We start from the raw sequence: 25,756 nt of genomic DNA on the forward strand, positions 1-25,756 counted from the left end.
AAGGTGTCCGGTATCAAAGAAGAAAAGGGAGAAAAATCTCTTGTTTTTTTTTTTTTTTTTGTTCTCTGTATTCAAAGGTATTCTGAATGTATGAAAACAACTCTTAAAAAGAAACTCAAGAGACCTGTTGAAGTCATTGTTTATGTATTATGTATTACAGACGTTCCTTTACAAAAATTTAAAAAAAATCGTAAGAATAGCATAGCTCAAAATATATGAATGCATTAGCAAAATAGTTCAATAATAAAAGTAGGAAAAATGGATTCGAATAAAAGGAGTTCAGTGAGTAAAACTAAATAAATAAATCACTGATCAAATCAATTTAAAATGTAATAATCTAAAAACCTCAGTCATACAGAATAGAAATATTTTTTTACTATTCTACGTTTAGCAGATTTTTCTATTTTTTGTATATAGCTTTTATTTGCTTTCATTTTATACTTTTATTTATTTATTTTAGCATGTAAATTAGCTACAAGCTAACGCTCGTCGTGACGTCGCCAGCCAATCACGTTGCACTCCATCCCCGTGGAGCGTGACGCCTTGAGTCGAGTGCTCTCCACAGGTGATTGGTGGCTTCGTCGGGCCAATCAGATCGCGTCGTTTACAGCAAAGTTGTTAACCCCCAACAGTAGCACTTTGGTTTCCACCTCTCTAGTTTCAGCCAGCTTTACATCGACATGGAGTTTTCAGCAGCCAAAATAAGCCGTTTTTTGGTAGAGCTACACCGGACAATGGCTCTGCCTGCCCGGACACCGGCGGACCGACCGGCTTTTATTATGAAACCAACTAGAAGAAGTAGCTGTGGCTAACGTCAGTGGTAGTTGGGTGCCTCTGTAGCTAGCTGCGTCGTGTTGCCTGTCGTTTTTTTTTTTTTAAACTTCTGACTTGCAGAAATATTGCCCATCTATTTATAAATCCACGACGTGTGACCGATGGTCGACTTGGTGAGTATTTTTCTGCAGTGTTTTTAACTTGAATCGATGGTCGCCTGGAAAAAAGGCCCATCGTGATTAGTGTTTTCTGGCATCAGATGATTTCATACACGCAATCAAATTCCTGGCTGGTCAGCTGGATGCGATTCAGCACTAAAACCACAAGTTTCTAATCACTTTGCCACCTCCCGAAGCTAGGAGACCGTGATATGGATCGATATGTTCGGATGAAACGTTTATTGTTTTTATAAAACAAAAAAATCTAATACTCTAGTTGTTACAGTTAGGTGGAAAAATAAGATGTCGGAAATCTGATCGGGGTTATTTGAGGGGGGGGTAAGAGAACATGAGCAAAAGGTGGCTTCCTCATTGAAAGGGCTGCAGGTAATTTTTTAAATATGATTTCTTCTCTGGAATTTCCATCATCATCGTTGGAAATGTAGCACTGGGGGATCATAGGCTTTAGGGTGTGTGGCTGAACAGTGCCAGGCAGCTCCTGTGGTCTGCTAGGGAACTGCTTGGCCCTGGCCTATATGGGTCTGGATCATAGCCTTATGCCCCACTCCACTGTATTATCTAACCTACAGTAGCTCATTTCATAAAACACCCAGCCAGAGGAAGACCTCTGACTGTCCTGGCCTGCTCGGTTGGATGAAGCTCAAATGGGAACTGCCTCATGGTGACTAGTTGTGCTGTCATTATTAGTTAATAATTAGTAATAAAGGCCAGCTGGGGATAAAAACTGTGTTGGGGTTGCCTCATCTTCTGCATTAGACGGGATGTAAATCAGACGAGGACAATGTTTCTCGTGTTTTCCTGTGATTATGTGAACTTTTTGTGGGACAAACCCCACCCACATGGCACTTTTGTGTTGTGTGCTGACCCAAAGTATGTGAGGTATGAAAGTAATGTATTTAGTTTGAGGTCGTCTCTTTTGTATTTTTTTAAAGATGTTTTTAGAAGTATAAATCTCAAGGTCACAAGCTTAACTTCCTAAAAATATGTCACTCAAGCTCTTGTCATTTTGCATAACCACAGGGCCCTTGAGGCCTTGTCCTCAGAACGCCTTTACTCAAAGTTTCTGGAAATTAAAACAGATTTCAAGGCTTTATTCTCCAATAGAGCTTAATATGGGCTTGGCTAATTTGGAAAGCATCCAGCAGCTGTTATAATAACTGCATTACACAGACTTTATTCGTTTCAAAACCTAGAAACATGCACATGTCCCATTAGCCATGTTTTAGTCATAACCTCATGACAGTAGCAGGCAGCATAAAAGGTGAAATATTTAAGAGAAGGAAACTATCGAGCATTGTAATATTACTGACACTGCATTTACAATTATACCAAATAAACTGCTTATAAGAAACTTTAAGAAATCATTAAATAAGGTATAAAAGTACTGACAAATGCAAGTACCTTTTACAGTTTTTATCTTAAATGTAGCCTGACAATTTATTTTCAAGTAAAATCTTATAGAAGGTGGTTTCATGTGTCACAGCAGGAGTCAATGACCACAGTAATGCTGTGCCTCTTAATATAAATAAATTGGGCTCATCTGTGTGTTTGTGTACAGCAGGGAGCTCGGTTACAGTCACACACTTCATCACGGCACAAAGCTTTACTTTGAATCCCAGATAGTTACCATTTGATAAATAAAACTAAATTTCCTTTTAGGTAGGCACCAAAATATGCTTTGTAAATCCGATCTATTTCCCATTACTCTTGTTTTAGACATAAATGTCAGAGTTGTTCTCTCTAAAATCGCTTCTTAAACCTTCGCTAGTAAAGATGGGATTCACCAGACATCCCACAATATCATATTATCACAATACTATTCATGTTATATTAATTAACATTGTATGATGTGCAGAGTATTGCACTAACATATATTATGATTTATCACCTTTTTTTCAAGTGCAAACTATGTCCTCAAAGTTATTGTTCTATCCAAAGATAAAGTTATCTCATTTCAATTATTTATGTATTTTCTTTGCTCCAAATGAAATTGTCAAGCATACCAACACTGTAACCAAAACCTACCATAAATGTTACCATATGGAATGGGGTCACCGCAATCGGTTACTGATAATACAGGAATTTCCAGGTATAAATCATCAAAAATCGCGTAGTGTTACTGTCCAGCTAGACAACAAAAAAAATCACATTTAACTATTAACTTTGTGCTAAGCAACCTTCCTCTTCTATAAGAGTCAAGTTCCCTCGAATTGTGACTCAGACCGATGACAACATGATGAATTTGTCTACATTTATAGATGGCATAGGAATGATTTGCAAACCTTTGACAATGTCTCTGAGAGTGGTTGCAGCCAGTCCAAGTCAGACTGCAACTGTTTGCAGAAAGATTTGGAGATGGAGAGACCTGCAAGTCCAACATGTAGATTCATCACTGGTTAGGGATCCTTCTTGATCTAAACGAACACTTGTATTAAAACACTTATTGTCTGTCTGGTGACACTTTACTGCGAATTAAAGGTAAGTACCTTACCTAGTTACCTTCATAAAATGTCAGCCTGCTGCGGACACTGGATGGTGCCGCATGTGGTAGACACTGAAATGTTTCACTGGATAAACAGGAGGCTTAGATCCAAAGGTGGAGGATGCCATGACACGCCTGAGGCCTTTTGTTTACAAAGCAGGCTTTGGGGTTAACGGTGTTTTAAGAGTTACAAAGGTGATTAATTGCTTAACGGTGTAGATCACCATGGTAACATATACTGCAGACGTAACCAGCTCCGAAGCAGTTTGAGATTAGAGATTAACAGGTTTTAATTCACCAGCTACTGATCAGTTAGTTCTCCAGAAAACAGAATTATTCCTGGAAATCCCTTGAACATCTGTGTGTGAATAATAAGAGGTTCTAAGGTGTCTTAAGGTTTTTTCTTTTCCTGGTGAGCATTTCCTGGTTTTTCCTTTTGGCTAAAACCCCTTTTTATAACAGCTTTATTGTTCTATATACCATGTATGTGATTGTAAATCACATGTTTATACATAGACTAAGCCTATGTCTGAATTCTGGGCCTGTGGCTGTCGTCTTTAAAAAATTAACCTCCCCTAATGACAGTCTGTTTGTCAGCTTTACATCTTGATTTCTAATAGGCTAAACTTCATTAATATACTAGATTTCTTTCCAGTCTTACTGGCCAAAGTGGTTAAAGTACTTTGACATTCATGCTTTTCCTCACACACGTACCCAAACATGTAGTGACTCGCCTTCGGCTGAGTTACTTTCAGCCTGTATTTTGTGTTTTAACATCTTTATATTTATTCTAATATCATAGTTTTATCTAACTTTATAAAATCAGGCACACTGTTGCCAACAAATCCGTCAATGTTTGATAAATCAAATGCTCCCAACACTGACTCTTTCACATGAACACGCTCACAGCTATGTTGTGAAACCCTGGTTTAACTTATCGAGACGATAACCCCCTTTGTGGGACTGAGTCTCCAAGTGGACTTTTTAATCAGATTGTGTTAAACAATCTTGGAGAATGTGAGAATGCCAACTTTTGAGAACAAAGGTGAAATGCAGAACTGCAGTCGCTACACAGGGATAGAGTTGATGAGCCATGACATGGAGGTATGGGAAAGACTTGTTGAAGAGAGGTGGGAACGTGTGCAGTAGGAGTGATGGATGGGGTCAGGGATTGCCTCTGAACGTCTTCTGTCTTGAACTGCTGATGGACAGATGAGGTCAGAAGTCTCTGTGAACAATGTTTACAGACAGCATTGTGATCTGTGGTGAGAGGAGGTGGAAGAGAGTCTGTAAGAGGTGGAGGTATGCTCTGGAGAGAAGAGGAATGAAAGTCAGTTGGAACTAGGACTGCCACAAACGATTATTTTGATAGTCGACTAGTCACCGATTATTTTTGCTATTAGTTGACTAATCAGATCATCATCCATTGTAAGTAAAACATACAGTTTATTGCACCAGCATGCATCTGCTCTTATATAAATATCATTAGCTTACAGCTAGGGCTGGGCGATATGACCCAAAATTCATATCTCGATGTTTTTTACCTGGACGGCGATATAAGATATATATCTCGATATCTTTTTTTAAAGCCATAAAGTAAGAACAAAAAGAGAGTTCTTAGTCAAAGCTGTGTCCCAGATGTCACACAGGCACTTTTATTAACATACAGCATAGATGTACATAAAATTTACTCAAAAATAAATTATGAGCATTTATTAAATAATAATACTCCCTAAATAAAAGAAAACAATGTTGTTTTTGTGCATAACAAAAGGCTCACAATTGTGCAGTCAAAATGTAAACTAAAAGACGCAGAGCATAGTAACAAAGACAGATTTCACAGCTGCTCTGTTCCCAACTTCTACTGTGTGACTGACAGCATTGAGTTTGAAATCCTCTTCGTAACCACGTCTCTTAACAGGTGCCATTTATGGTCCTTATACACAGTAGGGTAATATTACGTTGAAGCACAGTACGTATCACTCCGCTAGGCTCCTCGGTAGCCGTAATGCTCTGACAATCCATCAAGCAGTGCAGCTCCGTAGCTTACCAAAGTCGTACTAAAACATTTTTTGACAGATTGCTGAGCGCTGTGTACCACATAAAATCGGTTCGCGGCCATCAAGCACAACCAGAATTCATACATAAGGCGCGCTGTCAACTTTTGAGAAAATGAAAGGATTCTAGGCCGTGCATGGCGTTAGCGTGGTTAGCTCGTTAGCGTGGTTAGCTAGCTAACACGTTGACGCCGTCCAGCCCCACGCACGGGGCGATGCGCAGTAACTCGTTAACGGAGATTTGCCGTGTCCATCTTGTCGCTTCCTGCAGGTGAAGCGATGGGGGAGGAGGGGGAGTTGTGTTCAGTGAAGGAGGGGCGAGGCCGAGTAATGTTGCGTAAAGACAAAAGTGGACGAAAGAGAGGCAAACTTGCGGCTCCACAAGTATAGTTATAACGTAACATAGACTATATCAATATAAAGGATATTGTCACATCTTATATCTCGAATAAAAATATATCGATGGTTTTTAAAAATTCGATATATCGCCCAGCTCTACTTACAGCTTTAAGTGTTTAAGGTATGTGCTAACTAAAAATAAAGACAAGATGATAGTTTGTTAAACTTTTAATGAAATTTGCAGATTGTTTCAGTGAAGTTTAATAAACTCAGCCGTCTGCTCCTCGCTATCTAACATATAACAGGACACTGGAGTAAATTCTCGACCACCTCACACTTCTGATAATCAGTTTTCTGTTTGACGTTTATTCAGCTGTGAAAACTATAACTTTAATCTCAGCCAAACTGATTTACTCAGGAACAAATAAAATACTGAACAAAGCCAAACAATATAACATTTTAAGTCATCTAAGTGACTTAGATATCATGTTTAACCTGAGTAGCGAAAGACCGCGGGGGTCTGAAAACGATGTGCCGGGAGTTCGGTGTTCTCGCCGGCTCTAGTGAGACTTGATCTCCCAATCAGCTCATCTCTGAAAACGTCGGAGCACTTTTGGGAATATGTGTTGTCTTGATAAACCTAGCAGTTATTTGAAGTTTACACAGCTACATTCGTGCCTGAAAATATCTTAAAAGTTTATTTTGTGTAATATTAAAACTAAGTAGCTGCCGCCATTGTTGGAAACTGGAATTGGATGGGCCGCGCTATGAATTCTGGGATAGGTTGGGCAACAAAGGACACGCCCAACCCATGCTTCAAATCTGGGGAAAAGGAGGCTGCATTTGTTGGCTGCATATGGAGGAGTCTTCAAATTTGGACAGCCTGTCACGTAATCGGCCTACAAATGCGGCCTCCAGAGGATGCGCCCACTGAATTTCGACTCGGCTACAATACTGGAAACTGCGTCTTCTTCTTTAGCGTTTAACGGCAGCTGGCATCCTTGTACATGCATTGCTGCCATCTTCTGTTTCAGTCCGTTATTGCACTCTTGAATCCTACTACTTGTTTCTGCGTCTTTCAGGATCTTACGAAGCTTCAAACGACGCGTCGACTATTAAATTAGTCGTCGACATAATCGTGACGGGTTGACTAAACGTGGCAGCCCTAGTTGGAACATGACAGAATACATGTGTGAATGAGAGGGAGATGGGTGTAACAGTGACGATGCGAGGAGCAGAGGTACTTGAAGGTAGATGAATTGAAATACTTGGGATCGACCATCCAAAGCAAGAGACAGTGCAGAAGAGAGGTGAAGAAGAGAGTGCAGGCACAATGGAGTGGATTTGGAAGAAGGATGGCAGTAAGAGTGAAAGGGAAGGTTTACAACATGGTAGCATGACCTACTATGATCTGTGGTTTGGAGACGGTGGCACTGACAAAAAAGAGAGGAGGCCGAGCAGGAAATTGCAGAGTTGAAGTTCTTGTTTAGAGGGACCAGGATTAGAGAGGCGTGTCTGAGGGGGTTTAGACGTGTACAGAGAAAGGATAGTAGATATATCAGACTAAGGATGAAGATTATGGAGCTGCAGATGCTGCATTTTGTGTGCTGTTGGGCAAGAATGTGAGAGTAATGTACAAATATGAAGCAGATCTCCCTATTGGAAAATGTTCAATAAAAGTGCCATTTCAGTTTAAAACCCCTTGTTGTACACAAATAAACTCCTTTTGGTCCATTTGAGTGCCTTTGTGTGTTACCCACCAACACAGCCAGGTGTAGTTGTTGGATGGCCAGACCAGGAGGCCCTTCTGACAATTACAAACAGGTGGTGGATTTTGTTTTTGCTCCACCCAGACCAACAGGATCTAAATCTCCTTTTAAACTACATGTGAAAAACTCATCAAGCGTGAGCTTTTTGACTAAATGTCCCTGCGCTGTTGTCAATTTGCTTGCAGGTCTTCGTGGCACCATCTATGGATTTATTGATGAAAAGAAAACCTCAGTTCCCCTGGGTGGATCCTGGCTAAGCAACATGTCACCACCATCAACAGGTAACAATGTTAAATTAATGTTGTAAGTGTTTGGGAGTGGTGTGGGGTTTTTCTGTTTTTTTTTTTTTTTGTTTTGTTTTTTGGGTGGGGGGGGGTTCACTTGGGTAGCATACTCAAACCATACCTTTGTGCGTGCTAGTCTTACCCTGAAAGCACCACAACTTCAGCCTGCTGGGATAAGCATGGTCACTTTTAAGCTTTTAACCTATACATGTAATAAACATGCACTCAAAACGATGCACACAGTTGTGATGCACTCAGAGAAATGGCAGCGAGTGCCAACATGCATGCTGGTGATTTGATCCTTTGCCTGTCAGACCAGAAGAGGGCAGTGTTGTGCTCACATGGTGAGGCGTATCACCGGGAATAAACGTTTCTGTTTTTTGTTTTTTTTAATGATGGGCTGTGGTCAGATCAGAGTGATAAGTTTGTTCTTTCTGTGTGGTTCAAAGGGACGACTGTCTCTACCATGTGGTGTTAAAGGCGTTGGCTGTAGTTATTTTTAAGATTTCTGTGCCTCCTGTATTGTTTATCAAAGCATAAAATACACTATAGTGAAAACTTCCAATGTATAGTAGTAATTAGTAGTATTTTTATTTGTTTACATATATGACAAAGGTTTGGGTGGAAAAAATACAATTAAATGACATTGTTTGTCATTCCTTGCCAATAAATGCAGGGCTGTTGATCACATCAGATTGATGAGCTGTAATGAATCACTGTAGTTGTTTCAGCTCAGTTAACAGTTATCTGTTAGCTGCATTGGCCTGCAGCTAGTCTGTCTCTAATTTTGTTAACCAAAACGTAAAATACACTGCAGTAAGATAGCTTGTATGTCCCACAGTTGGGAAATTCACTTTATTACAACAGCAAAATTTAAAAGGAAAAAAAAATATTAGCAGCAATAAAGTAACCCATGACAATAATACTACACAATAGAGAAAATGTACACCATGCAATATTAAATACCTTTTTCAAATTAATTTAATTTGTTTACAAAGTTTTAAGTGTTTTTTTCTTTTTCAAAAGTAGAAATTATTCATTATATATTAAATACATTTTTAAATAGGGGTGTCTTTTTTATTTGTTGTGCTAAATACAGTTTTGGGTTTTGTTTTTTTTTAACCGTAGTCCTGTTATTCCAGTAGTCCCACTTTTTATTTATGTTTTTAAAAACGCATTTTTATTTTCTTTCATTTACTATTTTTAAAGGGGGTATAGAACAACTTTACTTTTGTCATTTAATTTATTTATTTTAAAATTTATTTCGTTTTAGTTTACGATATACATTTCGGCCATTCCCGGTGCTTATTTCAATAATTTATGTGTATGTGTGGAAACGGAGTTAGTTTGCAAGAAATACCCCCTTCCCCCTACCCCCGCAACGCGCAAGCGCTCGGGACCGTGTGGGAATGGTCGGTCCACGAACTGGGGGTTGGACCGCTCCGAGCGAAACAGAGCAAACGAGTTTTAAATGTCCGCCATGTTGTCCATGGCGCACTGAACCAACGGTAGGGAGCGGAGCGTCGGAAAAAAACAGTCCGAGAGAGAGCGACCAAGATCCGGGCCTTCCCCCGGCTCCGTTGGCGACGCCCTAAATACAAGCTACAACCATTCGAACGTTAGAATAGAGACTAACCGCACAGAAACATCCATGAAAGCTCCACTCGGTACCGTTGTGAATATTAGGAGATCGGATAGATTTATATTGCACCTCGAATTGTGAAAAATGAGTAAATTGTCGTTTCGGGCACGGGCGCTGGACGCTTCCAAGCCACTACCCGTCTTCCGTTGTGAGGATTTACCCGACCTACACGAATATGCATCAATTAACCGGGCAGTGCCGCAGATGCCGACGGGGATGGAGAAAGAAGAGGAATCGGTATGCTTTAACCGTTTGAAAATATGAATTTATACGTTTTGTTTCATTTTTACGTGATCACAGGCGTCCCTCTTTTTTCTGCGCAAGCTTTCACAAAATGGCCGCCAATTTTCTCAGGAGAAACACGACGGTTTTGTGCCGCAAACGACTCGTATACGGGGCTCGGACGGATTTTTGGGCAAAGCGGGGATGCTTTGTGTCGTTATTGGATAAAATTGTCCGGTTTGACCGGCATATTTGTGCGTGAGCTGATTTTCTGAGTACAAAGGAGTCATGTGACCTGAGCGATTCCGACATTTTGTCTGGTCTGTCAGGACGGGGCCTTGTGTTGGCGTAATTGCAGCGGACCAGGGCAAGGGGGAGCTAGTGATTTCAGATTATGTGGCATCTTTGCTACCAGCAGTCAGAAATGTCAACAAGGCGGCCATGCATTGGAGAAAACACAGCGGTGTTCGTTTTGCATTGACTTGATGTAAATGTTTGCTTGCTGTTTTCCTGCACAGAGCCTTGTGTGTCATGAATGCAGCTGCTGGTGCCACATGTTTACGATGATTTCTCCATACGGCTAGCCCGACTCGTTATTAGTATGGACGCTGTGGGTTTGTTATTATATGTTGTTGCAATTAAGTTATTGCATGTACAGCAGTCACACAGGTAAATAACTTATTGTCATTCTAACCAAGAAGATACTTCTCTGTAATATGTTAATGATGTCGATTTTCCAGAGGTGCTGTCACCGGCATCTCTCATTGCAATGTGGTGATATTCAGTTGTGCATAGAAGGAATATTTAAACATCAAAATAAACCAGAAAAGATCGTTTAAATTACCTAAAAGTGCTTTGGTTCATATGTTATCATTTTTGTGTAAGTAAATGTTGCAAAATAAGATTGGGACTTTGTTGTGCAACTTTATTTTTGTGTTTCCTGTTACTCCACAGTTAAGCCACTGTGGGATGAGCATCTAAATGGCTATGAGCATTGATAGTTGACTATCTATATAAGAACATTGTTACATTTCAAAACTCATGAAAGCTTGCAGATAATTGTTAGAGAAACGTATCTTTCTAGTTTGATCTCCCTGCAAGTAACTTAACAAATTCTGCTTCTTGCTGCATCCCACAGGGCTGTTGTGATTATTTCAAAAATAAGGGGGGGGGGTTGTAAAGCACATGCACCCTGTGGGATTTCGTTTTCCTGTTCTTTGCTTCTTATGTAATTTACTATGCAGTAGTCTGACACAGCAGTGCTCTCATCCCGGGAGTATTAAACAATATATCTGCTTCTCTGAGGAGTCTGCTGCACAGCTTACCCAGCAGTCTTGTCTGATGTTTAAATATAAGGTTGAGTACACGAGGGGGATATCGCTACAGGGATCTGTGTTGGATACTTTTTTTCCTAAATTATTCAAGCAAAGTGTGTTGCAGCCAGTGTTGTGGAGGCTCGGTGTCAGGGGTTCAGTGTGTCAGATGGCACAGCGGGCTGGCAGACCAGCGCACGTGGCGCTCCAGAGGAGATCAGGGTGGCAGGAAGGAGGAGAGAGGAGGTGGGGGTTGCTGTCACTTCAAAGTCTGTGCTCTGCTCAGCTGGAGTGCTTGGTTATGTAACAGTCATATTATCATAAGAGGTAGGCCAAGGCCTGCTGCGTGCCAGCCGCTCTGTGTTGGGAGCTGTCTGTTATGGATTCTGCGTCAGTCTTTAGATGGAAATGTATTTTGAGTTGTAGTTGCTGCTGCTGGTGTGTATTTTTAGCTTTTGTGGGAGCACATATTATTTGTTTTACCTCCACTCTCATTAATTTGCACAGGGATACTTGGTCCTTTTTTTCTTTTTTGTCCCTTAGCGGTGTGCTTGACCCAGTGAAAGCAAAAACTGCATTTATTTTCTGCAGTCTGAAAGTGTTCAGAGAAAGCATCAGCTTTGCATGTTTCACTTAGGACCATTTAAGACAGACTATGCAGTGCTGGGTAGTCTGACACTCTGCTAATAGAAAGATTTCTGAAAGGAGCAGGGAGACGCTGCATAGTATGTTCAGCATAGCCACATTTTCTCTGGCTCCACGTGGGCCTCTTGGAGGGTAGCGATGCACGCACGTTAGGACAACTTGTTACCCGAAATCACCGTTGGATGCTCAAAACTTAATTTTAAGCTTGAGTAAATTCAATGCTCAATACAAACAAGTTGTTTAAAAATTCAGTCCTTGTTATTTTTCCTCTGGACAGCACCAAAATTATTCAGCTGTGAGGGTGAAAAAAACCAACTCTGTTAATTATCCTGACTCAACAAAGCCTAAAAGCCCAGTCGGAGGTGACGGGCATCACGGCAGTAACTGATACTAACTTTCTCTGTTAACCCAGGCGGTCTGCTCCAGGCTCTTTGCACACACTCATAAAAGCGAGTGGTTGATGCATCATTTTCTGCTGCTTCTGCACAGTCGGGCACCGTCAAGTGAACAGGTTGTGGAGGTTATAAAGATCAGTCTATAAGATAAATAACATCAAAGCAGAGTTGCAGAAAATGATTGATATTGTAAATTTATCAAGCTGCAGCTTCCCATTTATTGCACCTTCCCCCTCTCTTGTACATTAGAGCTTTGAGACTTTGTACATTTAAACATGAGTGCATCGGGATTGACTCGGTCTCATAGCTCAGTGGAAGTGGTGTGGAAATCACTCTAGGTTGTAGCCAGTGAAATTATTTCCACAGATTCAATATTCTTGGTGATAAATGACCGTGAAATAGACGAAGCATTTGTCTTTGTTTTTTATTAGCTGCATTTCCAGCAGGAAAACATACCAGGTAGCAGATAGGATCAAGCATTAAAAACATTTTTCCTGCGCTGCTTCCTTCAGTGATGGTATTCAATGTATGGCTCAACACTTTAAATTTATACAATTCTGAGCAGAGACTGTACCTCACTAAGAGTATACTGAAAATGAATTGGTATACGCTTAGTGAAATCTGGCACATCAGGAAGGTTTTAAACTGAATTGTCAACTTTACTTTCCTTTGCACCAGCTCGTAACTTCAGCAAAAGTTAAGAGAGCTGAACTCATGGCATTGAGAACTCACAACTTTGCGCTTCCATGTCCATCTTTCTGCTCCGCTTGGGCAACAGGACACCTCGTAACGCTTGTAACCCTGCTTGGCACGCGAATAGTCAACGCTTTCAACCGTCGTATCTCTGTCCAACAGGCCGGTCTCTGCGTGTTTGTGTATTTCTTGTAGCGTAGGTCTACTAAAGAGCTGTCACTGCTGAAATTCCCTCAGCACATGTAGCGTGTTTGTTTTGGAGCCAGACACTTTGTCTCGTGTTTACGTTTGGGTGAAAGTGAGGTCAGTGTCTGCAGCCCTGCTGGGAACCCACAGGCATCTGTTTTTGCCTCTTTTCCAGACACGCTTCTTGTACATACACACAGCCACATGCTCTGGCGGGACACCAGGTTTTTTTCTTTTTTTGTTGCTTGTGACCTTGCTGGGTGGGAAAGTGGGGCATGTCACCTGTCCAAAGTCTCTGCTGGCTCCACGACGTCAACTAGATAGCTTCCTGCGTCAGCTGTTTCACTTTCCGTTTGACTGTTGACAGATTGGTTCTGGACGCGTTTGTGCACCAGATTCCAGGAAGGGTTTTCAGGCCAGTGAGTTGGCAAGTTTGCCAGATGGGTAGCAACTCCTGTGGAATTGCTCACTCTGTGACCCATTAATTAAAGAATGAGTGTGTAAACTATACATGTAAACCAGGGCCGCTCAGTTGCCATGTACAGTGGCAAGGAGTCTGGTTGACAGAAATCTTTGCAGTTTCCTGTTAGTTCTGCCTTTTTTTCTGTTTGGTTTTCTTCCCTCTCCAGCTGAATTTAAGGGATTTTAACACTAATCACATTGTGAATGAACCAAAACATGGTTTAGATGCTGCTAAAATGTGTAGTGCTGTGCATAACATTGGTGTGACAATTTTCAGAGCATGGCTAACACTAGCTAGCGGCTTTATTTTAACACTGCACATAACTTGTTTGTCAGCTTCTACAAGCTTTCTTGTCTGTTGGGGACAGTCAACATCTTAAGTCTGTATCTTCCCTGTTTTTTACCGTTTGTCAACCTAACCCGAGCTCTGTACCTCGGGTAACACGAGCCAGGAGGTACCAGTCATTTACATCAACTAGCCCACATTCACAAACCCTCCTCACATCTCTACTTTTCTTTATTAATGTACTTCCAAAGCAGAGCTATATGTTTACTAAGTCTAACAAAGTTAGAAAATAGTTTAAATCTAATGATGACAGACCAACTAGCTAATTCTCTTCTAACTAAACCTTGTAACCTCTCTTTATGGATTCCTGAAAACCAAACTTCATAATAACATCTGGGCACAGCCACACTGATCATTTTATTTGAGTAGAAAGAATTTGGATGATCTGTTACTTTCGTTGGGGACTCATTGTAGAGCATTTGGATCTGCGAATGGCTAATGACGTCAATAGTAATCCCCGGAAGGTGACTATGCACATTTTAGACTGGGCTGGGGGTTGGTAAATTATCACAGCCTTATTAACTTATGAGGCTGAACATCGTCTTATAAAGCAGGGTCTGGACCGAGGCAAATTCTCTCCCCATTTCTTTTAATGTGTGAAGCGGGATGGAAAGTTGCTCAGTTAATTGCTTGTTACTTTACAAACTGCCCCACAGAGTTTGAATTGACCAACTGTGGAGATAAACCCAGGCTCGTAGCTGCCGTTACTTTCCCACCTCTTTTACTCTTGGTGTTGAATATCGTTCTCTCCCACACACGCTGCATAAAACTGCTTTTGTACTGTGGCTAAGCATCCCTCAACAGCCTCTTACCAGACTGTCCCTTGCGGCTGTCCATCATGTTAAGTGGCATTTACAGTGTCGGGGACAGTAGCTGTCAGGGGCGAGACTGGAGAAGGTGGAGGCGGCCGCGGCTGGCTCAGCAGACTTGACAGTGATCGATGTGGTCATTTTAGAGGGCTATTTCTGGACTCCTCTGTGTATTTGAGGAAACGAGTGTGTAAGTGCAAGTGTGTGTGTACGAGGGCATCGGCCAATGCTCTGTATTCTGACTGTTCATCTCAATCTGACTTTTATTGTCAGGCAAATGACCACAGCCAGGAAAGTAAACAACCACGTTGCTTGATTAGGTTTGGCAGGCGATGTGTTTTTGCTCAAGGCTGTTTGGTCGATAAAGTTTTAGCAGAGGGACCTGGAAGCAGAGTTGGAATAAGTTGGGAACATATAAGTGTAGAAGTGCACCAGGGTGTGGTGGCATATGTTGCATGTTTAAAAGGTATTTGTATGGTTTCATTCATGCAGGTTAGTGCAGATCAGATGAATGACTGGCCTGTAAGACTAATACAAAGGAAATGCACAAATTAATTTGTGATTAAACTAAATTTAAAAATGTGGAACAAAGAAATAAGAAAACATTAAAATAAACCCAGAACCATTAGAACATGGACAGTAAAGTAAGGCAGGTATGTCACAAAATAGAATAAGTCCAGCAGTTGAGCTCTAATTGGTCGGTATAATTAGAATAATGCAATGCTAGATGATAAAACTGAAAAACCTAAAGGTACAGTGTGTAAAACCTGACCACTAGATTTTGGTAGATTACAGTACCCCAAATTCTATTTTCTTATCCTGCCCAGTTTTAGCTACAGTGGCTGCTCTAGGACAAACTCTGGCTGCTGTTCATCTGCAGTGGGTTTACCTCAGCTATCAGCTATTCTTTGTTTCCACATCTATTTACTCTTGAGGAGGCTGTAAAACTTTGTGAAAGGAGTCATGAATTAAAGAGACAGTGAACAACAATACTGGGGTGAGATGAGGATATCCTGGTCTTTTCTGTCTGCCAGCGCTGCTGTTATTGAGATTTTGAAGTGGTTCTAACACTGTTGGACATGGAGCACTTAACTCTTAAATGATTTGAGAATGTTAATTAAACGGTTTCTCAGAGTGTGGTTTTTAGGATACACAAGGCTAATACTAGCTGGTGTGACATTAGCTTATAACTAGCTTGCTACAATATGAGGAATAAACATCAAGTTGTGGACTTTTAAATTTTTTTTATTAGAACCAGTTCAGGAGATGTGGCTTGAGGTGAGAAGGAAAAGGTGGAAATAAAGTAGAAGAAAGATGTAACAAAGACATGATGAAAATGTTATTTGGGCATATGTAGTTTGAAAGAACTCTTCGTGATCTTTAAATTAAAGATAACTTATAAGGCAAACTATGTTTGTGGCGGGTCTGCAGTCAAATGCATAACAAGATTAGACAGGAAACGTTTGCTAGCAGACAATATTACACACTATTTATGAGTACATTAGAGGTTATTTAATAGAAATGTTACAGTTTTGATCATTTTTAAAAACTAAAATGGAATGAAACTTAATATTGAAATGCACAAAGTAAATGTCTTTCAAGTATACTCCAGTCAGGATGGGTTATGTTTGCAGGGCACCATGGAGAGGCTATTAGGAAAAGGGGGGGAAAGTCCCTGGCTGAATCTGCATCCTCAGAACAGATCGCAGCACCACATGGCAACGATAAATGTAAAAGACAACCGTTCGCCTCGGGTGTACTAAACAGACTGTGCTGGATATTGTCAGGCCCAAAAAGTGCAAATGGTGGTGATGAACACTGCTCTGGGACACCATAAAGCAGATTTAGGACTGTAGACTGAAAGTTTTGCGGATGACAGCACAAACTTAGAAATTGAAGGTCAGACTTTGTCAAATTTGCTTTCCTAACAGTTTTATATTGTTTTTCTTGTGACTTGCTGTTTACAGGTAACAGGTATGAGTAATCATTCATTATAATTATATTTATTTGGAATACAAATTTGTTTGTCTAATTGGTAAAAACAGATGTTGATTAAAACCTGTGAAAAAGCAGCCACTGTGGACACTACCTTGAAAATTCACCAAAATTATGTTTTTCATGAAATAAAATCACCTTAATCTCTGTTTATTTCCACTGGTAGTTTCTGACTGGGTAGTTCTGAAAAGCATCTCTAAAATAATTAGTTTTGTTATGATGGTTAGTCCACATTTTGCAGTCTTGTCTCGTAGATGATCCTCATCTGATTGCATTTGTTATATATAATAAATTACTACAGACCATATGAGATTGTATAGATTGCTCTCAATGTGGTAGAGCAGCAATGTTTCAAGGTCTCTGTAAGAGTCTGAATAACAGTAAAATCTCTGGTGCACTGAAATGGCAGCTTTGTGTTATAAAGAGCAAATTGATCTTTTTTTTGCTTGTTTGGCCTCTATCAGAAGACCAAGTTACATTTCTCATGTTAATGTTTCGATCACTTAACTACTGCACATGTTGCAGGGTCTCTACTTCTGTGTGCCAAGCTTGGTGGTGCATCACACTGATGCTTTTTAACACTGGGAAATGTGTTATGTCAGCTAAGCTGGAAAAATTGGATTTGTTATGCTTTTGAATGGTGGATGCTCATATATTATATTATATTATTAAATATATTAAGCTAATCTTTCAAGTAATGCACTCAGCATATGTGCAGTATTTTCTACTCTCATCTGCTTCAGTCTATCAGACAAGTTGTGAGGCACTAATATGACCTGGTACATGTTGGGCAAATGGAAGCATGTAAAATGCAAACACATCCGGTGACTAAAGAAGCAGCAGTGGCTCCAGCGTTACCTGCACAGCTGATGTTTTTTGAGGGGGGGCACTAGGTGTCCAATTGGCTGAGTCCGAATGTAGCCATTCAGTACTTCCTCCTCAGAATTTGTTTATGGATTATTTGGGTTTTTCCTGCAGAGGAAGTTTTGCCTTTTCCCCCTCAAGAGGCTTGAACCAGAGCTAAAGGACAGTTGTCAGCATTGGAGTTTGAGTTTTTCAAGCATGAGCATCTTTCTTGTCAAATGATCAGAACCAAAAACGAGGTGTTAAAATGCATAAAAACAGATCAAATAAAAACCTTTTTAAGCCGGGTTCATTTACTCAAATAAATAAATTAACTATTATGTAAATGACCAGAATTACAAACAAATACCAAAGCATTGTTTAAAGTAGCCCAGCCCTTCATTGTCTTCATAGTCCAGTTATGAACATTTTTTTGCGCAGTCACATAAAAACAAATGCACTTGTGGTAGCATGTTATCACAGATTTGGAGCATTTATTCCTGACAAACTGTGGTCACCCTCTCAAAGCCCATCTAAGCTAGAATAAATGTGATCATACAACGGTAACGGACTTATTAGGGATTTTTTTGGCAACAGACAAAGTTCAGTTGCTTTGAATAACGGACCAGTTACTGACTCATTCACTTACTTTATCAACCTTCTCTGGGCATTAATACTCCCCCTCCCCCCCCCCCAAACTACTCTTGTATGTCTGACAGCCGTGGGGAAAACGATAAACACACCCTCTCTCCGGAGAGCTGTTGTACGAGGCCAGCAGCACGCTGCCTTGTTGACAAAATGCCTGCCAGTGGCTTGGTGCCCGGCTCTGGGCCAAAGGCTCTGCAGCTCCGACTCTTCAGACAAACAGCCCGCCAACAAACCAGTTAGTCAGTCCTGCAGCCTGTCTGCCTGCTTTCCGCCTTATTCCCTCAGCAAGCTTGCAATCTTGGCAGCAGTAGGCTTCCATCTCTTATTTACCTGCCATGAGGCAAAAAATGTTGTTAGCCTCTATTTCTGCTCTCAAGATAATGATTGGATCGTTTAGCTAAAACTTGTACTTCTAGAGCCAAATTGTTATTTCTTGTTTTTATTAGGATCCAAACTACATATGTGTTTTATATGTTTTAATTTTTGGTTAAATTTAGTTTGAATTAGTTTCCAGTGTGAGTTTCATTGTTGATTTTCATTTTAATTTGTGCACAGCGTATTTCTCTAAGTCCGTATTACAATAAAGGCTTGTTAAAGGTAGTTGAGTTGCAGTCAAGTTTGAGAAAACAAAAGCACCAAAACAAATCCTTTGTGAGGAGCTGTCTTCAGTTGTTTTCACATAATGTTTGGCTAGTGATTTAAAGACACACAGGTAATAATAATCATTTAAACTTATTTGGTGACTTGTTTTTTCCTGATGCATTTCACTTCACTACTAACTGTTGCCAATGTTTTTAAACTGGCTTGCATCTCTCTTGAATGTATGTAAAACATATTCATCACTGAATAAGCTGTACTAAAAATAAAAATAAAAAAATAAAATAAATAAAAACTAAAAATAAACAGGAAACGTCTTTAGTCTTTGATCAACTTTTCCAACAAAGTAAGCATGAGCAGGCACTGATGGTTATGTTGATACTGAGCTGTGTACAAGACTGACAGTTAGCTGTGTACAAGAAGTATGTTTGTTTTGGAGCTTGTGCATGTCTGGTTTCCTCCTGGAACTCAGTTTGCAGGGTTACAAGTTCTTTACAGTCACCCCAGCTTTCAGCTTTTCTAGATATCGCCTGATAGAAGTGCGTTTTAGAATTAAACCAGTTCATTTGGATGTTGGTCGAACTTTAACCTCTCAGTTCCCAAGTACAAAGACTGTGCCAGTAGCTGGGGTTGGCTTACTCTAGTGCATAACCTGCTAGCCAAAACCATACCACACTGAGAATTTCCAGTAATGTCTGCATGCAAGAGAATATTACTGCACTTGTCCAAATGCATGTGTATTTTTAATGTGGTCTTGGGGTGTCTTGATTACAGAAAAAAAATTGCAATTATTTTGGTCTGGATGCTTTTATTTAAGCAGATTTCCTTGGCCTTACTTTCCCCTCCATTTGAATCATAAGGGTGAATTAAAATGAACAGAATCTCCAAGTCTGGAAAGTTTGTTTTGGACTTGAGGCAAAAGTAAAAGGACGTGTTTAAAGGGAAAACAAGACAATTATTGCAAGTGTTATGGCACAGTGATAGTTTTGATTATCTTGTTTTTACTATTCCCGTGAAGACGAAATGTAATTTCAATTAAAATTTGATTGCACAGCTCTGTGTGTAAAGGATATCACATTTCATTTAAGCCCATTTTCTTTTCTAAGTAATACACGCACTGGTTGCAAGTTTGTTGTTCAATATTGTTTTGTTGTAGCCCTTTTGTGCTTAGCTTTGAATGAGGTATACAAATAAGTATTTAAGAGTATTTATGGAGGGATCTGTTGGTTAAAATATGCTTGAATGAGATGATCGACTGAAGCTGTTTCCCTTGTATTTGACAATCCCTGGACAAGCAAGGTCAGGTTATAATTATGCATATGAGAGTATTACGTGACCATACTATCACTTGACCCATACCAATGTTGATATTTTTTTAAAATGTAAATAGTCTCATTTCTATGAACAACTTCTGCATGTAAATTCTGTAGGCATTAGATGGGATGTTTAGTTCTTTCCATTTGAGTCTGGTACTGGCCAATCACATTAGGAGTTTGCAAACAGAAGCAGAAATTCTTGCCTGAATATCTGCTTTGCTATATCAGAAGTTTTATAGGTTAAGTATCACAGAAGCTGAAGTCTGATTAGACGCAATCCACTGGGTATGGATTTCTATTCTATAGTTAATTTAATACTGTGTGTTTGCCTAGCAAGGTACAAGCAAATTAACTCGTTGCCAAAGCTGGCACAAAGCATTCTTTCTGCTGATGTCATGAGTTTTGTTTGTTTTGTTTTTTAAATTAACATAATATTTTATTTTATCATTGTCAAAGCATTCTAAGAATGACATTTTACAGTTAAAACAAAAAAACAAACCTTTAAAATGGCCTTAAACCTAACTCGACACGTCTGTCCTTCAGCTTGGCGATCATATCGGTTGATAGTTGTTTTTAACAATGTTTACAAAGCATCAGCATTTATATTCTCTCTTGCCTTCATATCAGCCTGCTGATTTCAAGAAAAGTACTTTGCTAAGTTTTGTTTTGAAGAGGACATCATCCTCACCTCGTCTCCGTGTTTCTTTTAGGAACACCATCTCCAGCGGGCCATCTCGGCACAGCAGGTCTACGGCGAGAAGCGGGACAACATGGTCATCCCAGTACCGGAGGCGGAGAGCAACATCACCTATTACGACTCCCTCTACCCTGGAGACTTCAAGATGCCAAAGCAGCTAATTCACATACAGCGTAAGTGGGCTTCTCTAATGGAAAGTTTGTGATGCAGAAAGCAGAGAAAATGAGTGTGATGTAGCAGATTAGGGGCCCCAGTTGTTTTCATTAGCCTATAATGGCGTTCCCTTCATTTATTTCAAATGTGTTAAATGACACGTGGGGGCTTGCCGAGCAAAGATTATACGCTGCAATGCGTTGAACACTTCACATCAGTGTTACTTGCTTTTCTAATTTGAAAATTGTCACTCATGTTATTAGATTTACTTTCCCCTCAGCTCTGTAGCCGGAGAGTTTTTCCAAGAAGCAAGGGGGGAAAGGTGACCTGAACAGACATTTAAATATATCCTGTATTGAAAGCAAACCACTTAATAAAGTGGAAAGTTGGCTGCTACTTAGAGTGTAAAATGATCCCAACCAGTTTAGGTGATTGAGATCTTTTATCATTTTTATTGGCATTAAGCTTTGTTAGCTTGAAGTTGTCATGTTTTTCTATATAACTCGAGATTGCCTGTTCCAGTAGTGAAATTGGAGGAAATTATTTTGCTACACGGCTTCATTTAGTAACCATGGCTGCGTCACAAGTGGTTTGCTGTGATTGTTTCTCAAAAGAAAAGCAATTTGCTGTACCTGAAACATACAATGTTATCAAATGACGTGTTTTGTCTAGTTAGAGAAAACCTTGAAATTAGTCTGAGGCTTGAAACAAGTAGAAAACCCAGTTTGCGTCTTAGTCTTGAAAGTTTAGTGTTTATACGAAAGTATTTAAAATTCTACAAAAGCAGGCCTGCCATTTTCCATGCATATTAAAAACCTTTTATATATTTAAGTCAGTGGTGTGAAAAGATGCTGAATGTTAAAAAAAATTCAAATTAATGGCCCTGGCTGGTGAAAGTGAATTTGCCTTTTTACTCTTCAATAACCATCTGGCCCATCTATTGTGCTTAATTGGCATCTCAAGATGAAAGTGAATTGGTGTAATTAAATCTGAAGTGAGGGTTTCATTTAAAGCTGAAACTGCGAATGCTTTGATCTACACATTTTGTTCTGCAGGTATAAGTTCAGTTAGCATAGATGTTTTAATTTGATTTTGGCAGATGCGCCTGCATAAATGCAGCTGGCGGTGAGGTTTCAGGCCAAATAAATGTGGTTATTTGAATGTTGAGATGAGACTCGTTGGCTTTAAACAAACTACAAGAATGCAAATTTGTTTCAGATTCTGTTGTTAATGAACTCAAAATGACTCCTTTTTTTGTATTCATTTTCTTTGTGAAGCTGTGGTGCATTTGTGGCCCTCCTGAGAAGCCTAGAATTAGATCAGTAAGATCAAGCTAGGGTGTCAACCATGTGGCTTAGCCTGCTAAAGGATTCAGTCCAGACCACTTCAAGGCTTACCAGTAACATCAATAATCGTTTTTCCAGTAACATCCCTGGTAAGATGATGTTTGAATTGCTACATACTTACCTGGGAAGTTACTTTTGTGTGTGTGTGTGTGTGTGTGTGTGTGTGTGTGTGTGTGTGTGTGTCAATCTGGTGACTCAAACAGGCTAACAATAAACAGACTTCCATGTTTCAATGCAGCTAGCCAAACAAGGAAGAACCACTTACTGCTGTTCTGTAATGGCACAAGATTGTGCTTAACATGTTTAAAAACCTTTAAGTATTTCTTAAAAGCTTTACACACAATGTTAAATCAGTGTCTGTTTTTAGGAGCAGGGATCCATGGTGTAACTTAAACTTTATACATGCAGTGGTTTCATGTCCACTTTAAGTGGTACACGGGCATCTTTCTGCTTTGGCTCTCAATTGGTCAGGGCGTTGCTTCGATGCAGGTTTTCGAAGCAGTTTTATGGGCGCCTCGGATTAAAGATGGATTACAGTCATAAACGCACATTTTGGACAAAAGCAATGTTTATGGTTACTTAAGGTCATTGGTTGATGCCTGCCTCCTGTGCATCAGGGCGGTTCAGATGCCACGTGGCTTTAGGGTTGCATCCTGGTAGTGCTTTCTGAATGGAAACTGCTTCGGTGATACTGATGTTTAAATTGGCATATAACAGATTGGCCTAAAAATTTGAGGTGGGAAAAGGGAGCAGTAGGCGTAATGCACTGTGTCAACACTCTACAACAAACACCCAGATAATCTTTACTGTTCATTGGTTCCACTTGGTCTCCAGACAGCCCTTCCTTCCAGTTGTCTGAAATGGCAAATCTGGTGTAATTAAGCCTGATAATCATCCAGTGGATCCCCAGCCTTCATGTCCAACAGCTGCTGAACACTCATTTATTCTAGTTAACGCTTTAATTTTGGATTATATATTTTATGCAGCAGGTGTTTTGTTGCTGCTTGGTCCATAATAATAATTGGTTATATTCCCCTGTACAAAACTCTTTTTTTTCAGCATTAGAATAAACAGTAAGAACTGTTTGGAATCCAAACAGATGCTGGACCAAATGAGTCCATGTTACTTGCATCTTGTCTGTTTGTTTTAGTGAGACCAAAGCAAACTTGTGTGAAATTGTCCAGAAACAATCTAAATGCTTTGTATTGTTCCTTGTAGTTAAATAAAAATAAACTTATTTATTTGTTGCCTCCCTCATGCAGCTTTCAGCTTGGACACAGAGCAGCCAGATTACGACCTGGACTCAGATGATGAGGCCTTTGTCAACAAGCTGAAAAAGAAGATGGAGATCAGCTACCTGCAGTTTGAAGAAATGATTGACCGGCTGGAGAAAGGCAGTGGACAGCAGGTTAGAAGTTTAAAAAATGTTTTGCAGACAAATTCATATCAGGTTTGTTCCAAAGTGAGATTCACCGGTTAAAGAACTTTTTAAGACTGCATTAGTTACTAACACTGACTTGAAACCACTGATGGTAGGCAGGGTCAGATTTGTCACCCTCACTGCTCTCTAACGTGATTGTATTTATCTCCTTTGTTGCCCTCGCAGGCTGTGAGTCTTCCTGAGGCCAAACTGCTGCTGAAAGAGGATGATGAGCTCATCAAAGAGGTCTTTGACTACTGGAGCCGCAAGAGGAAAAACAGCAAAGCCAACTCCCTCATCCCCACCGTCAAGCAGGAGAAACGGGACGGCTCAAGCACCAGTGACCCTTACGTGGCCTTCCGACGACGCACTGAGAAGATGCAAACTAGGAAGGTCGGTGCTCTCAATTACTGTTGCTAATTTTTAGTTCTGCATTTCTGCAGTCCTATACAATCAGTGTTGCTTTTGGAGATTGTTTTTATTTCTTATCCCTGTTTTTGTAAATTTCGCTTTACATCTTAGAACCGTAAAAACGACGAGGCCTCGTACGAGAAGATGTTGAAGCTTCGCAGAGATCTCAGCCGAGCCGTCACAATCCTGGAAATGATCAAGAGGAGGGAGAAGAGCAAGCGAGAGCTGCTGCACCTCACACTGGAGATTTTTGAGAAGAGGTAAGCCAGCCTCCAGGTTGCACCCACGGGACGTGGCTACAGAAGTTAAAGCACCTTGATAGCAGATTCTTATTTACTTGTTACTATTTTTTTTTTTCACCCATCCATTGGTGTACTTTGGGGTTAAAATGTGGACTTGTGCCAAATTAAACCACTTTGAAATGCCTCGGCTTTAGATTTATGAAGTTATCCTCTCCTTTCCATCCAGAAATGTCATGTCAGACTTTGGTGGTGAGGTTATGGCAGAAGTTCTGGCTGAAAGGGCACTGGTGAGGCCACAAATCATCCCCCTGGTCCCACTCACCAACCAGTACCGACACCAGGACCATATGGACCTCAAGGACTACAAGTCTAAGGTGAGCCCGTAGGAAAAAATTAGTCTTACGGAAAAAACATCCGATGAATTAGTTAAAGTTGCTTATATCCAGAATTGAAGGGTCAGTGGCATTGTTGCAGGTCGTGTTTTTAAACCACTGACCTGCTTAAAATGCAACCAAGAAGGAAAAGTGAAAATGGTGGTATGAAAAGTTAATATAATGAATATTTTAAGAGGAAAACTGCGCAAGATAAAAGGCTGCCCTTGAGCTGCGGTCTCTAAAAGTGTACTTTAAAGTGCCTCTGCAGTGTCATTGAGTTTGGCCGCTCTCCCTCTTGTAGCCTGAGAAGACAGAAGTTCCCCGGCAGAAAAGGAAGTATGAGAAGAAGCCGAAGGTGCTGCCACCATCATCAGGCACACCCCACCATACAGGTCCGGTTGTCTTCAACGCCAAGGACCTAAACCAGTACGACTTCCCCAGCTCGGATGATGAGCCCTTTTCCCAGGTACCTGCACGCTTAAGCAAATGCGCTCATTCATGTAAAGCCAAGCATGTTACGCAGGTCAAGCTTGGGACTTTTTCCACCTGTCTGTATTAGGCTTTTTATTTTATTTTCTTTTTTTTTCTTCCTCTACCTGAAAACTGATCAGATACCAGAAAATGTGTTTTCCTGGCTGCATATTGTTTGGTGCTTAATAGAAAACATCAATGGGGAGTTGTGTAGGTACAGAACCCAAAGGATGCTAAAGAGGGCTATGATTTAAATCAAAGATTTATATACTTGGAAATTATTTTTAGGATCTCAACTCAAACTGAAAGATTTGAATCACTGCCAGGCAATTGCTTCACTGTAGAACCTGCAGGGTCACCGGGGGCTGGAGCCTATTGCTGCTGTCATAGGCACAGCCAGACTCATTTTATAATCATTGAAAGGGGAGGAAAAAATATCAGGGTAAACCTGCATAAAAGCTGTTTCAGTACTCAGTTCAGCTTGAGTGAATCTGGGCTTTAATTTAAAAAACAGAAGTCCTTAGGGAATAAAGCTCGATAGGTTTTCAAAAGGATTCTCATTGGCTGCCTGCAGTTCCCTCTGTTTCCAGATCAGTGTCTCTCACCTGGTCCATTTTGGGTAGTGTGTGACAGTTTGCAGCCAGTT

At 40.3% G+C, this 25,756-nt stretch overlaps 1 protein-coding gene across 4 annotated transcripts in view; it reads left to right on the forward strand.

Moving 5' to 3' along the window:
- Positions 1-569: 569 nt before the first annotated feature.
- Positions 570-25,756, forward strand: part of LOC146497268 (enhancer of polycomb homolog 1-like) — a 34,365-nt gene continuing 9,178 nt past the window's right edge. The window contains exons 1-8 of one of the 4 annotated variants that reach the window (XM_085140471.1): positions 570-947; positions 7,786-7,881; positions 20,707-20,866; positions 23,455-23,600; positions 23,799-24,005; positions 24,135-24,283; positions 24,492-24,639; positions 24,941-25,105. In XM_085140471.1, the coding sequence (XP_084996597.1) occupies positions 20,767-20,866; positions 23,455-23,600; positions 23,799-24,005; positions 24,135-24,283; positions 24,492-24,639; positions 24,941-25,105 (915 nt within the window). In that variant the 5' untranslated portion in view covers positions 570-947; positions 7,786-7,881; positions 20,707-20,766. Of the gene's footprint in view, positions 948-5,192; positions 7,882-9,094; positions 9,764-20,706; positions 20,867-23,454; positions 23,601-23,798; positions 24,006-24,134; positions 24,284-24,491; positions 24,640-24,940; positions 25,106-25,756 lie in introns of those variants that run through there. The other 3 variants (XM_085140473.1, XM_085140470.1, XM_085140469.1) reach the window with 3 other exon arrangements.

The sequence above is a fragment of the Neolamprologus multifasciatus genome, chromosome 18 (assembly GCF_963576455.1).
Source record: "Neolamprologus multifasciatus chromosome 18, fNeoMul1.2, whole genome shotgun sequence".
In the NCBI taxonomy this organism is placed as follows: Eukaryota; Metazoa; Chordata; class Actinopteri; order Cichliformes; family Cichlidae; genus Neolamprologus; species Neolamprologus multifasciatus.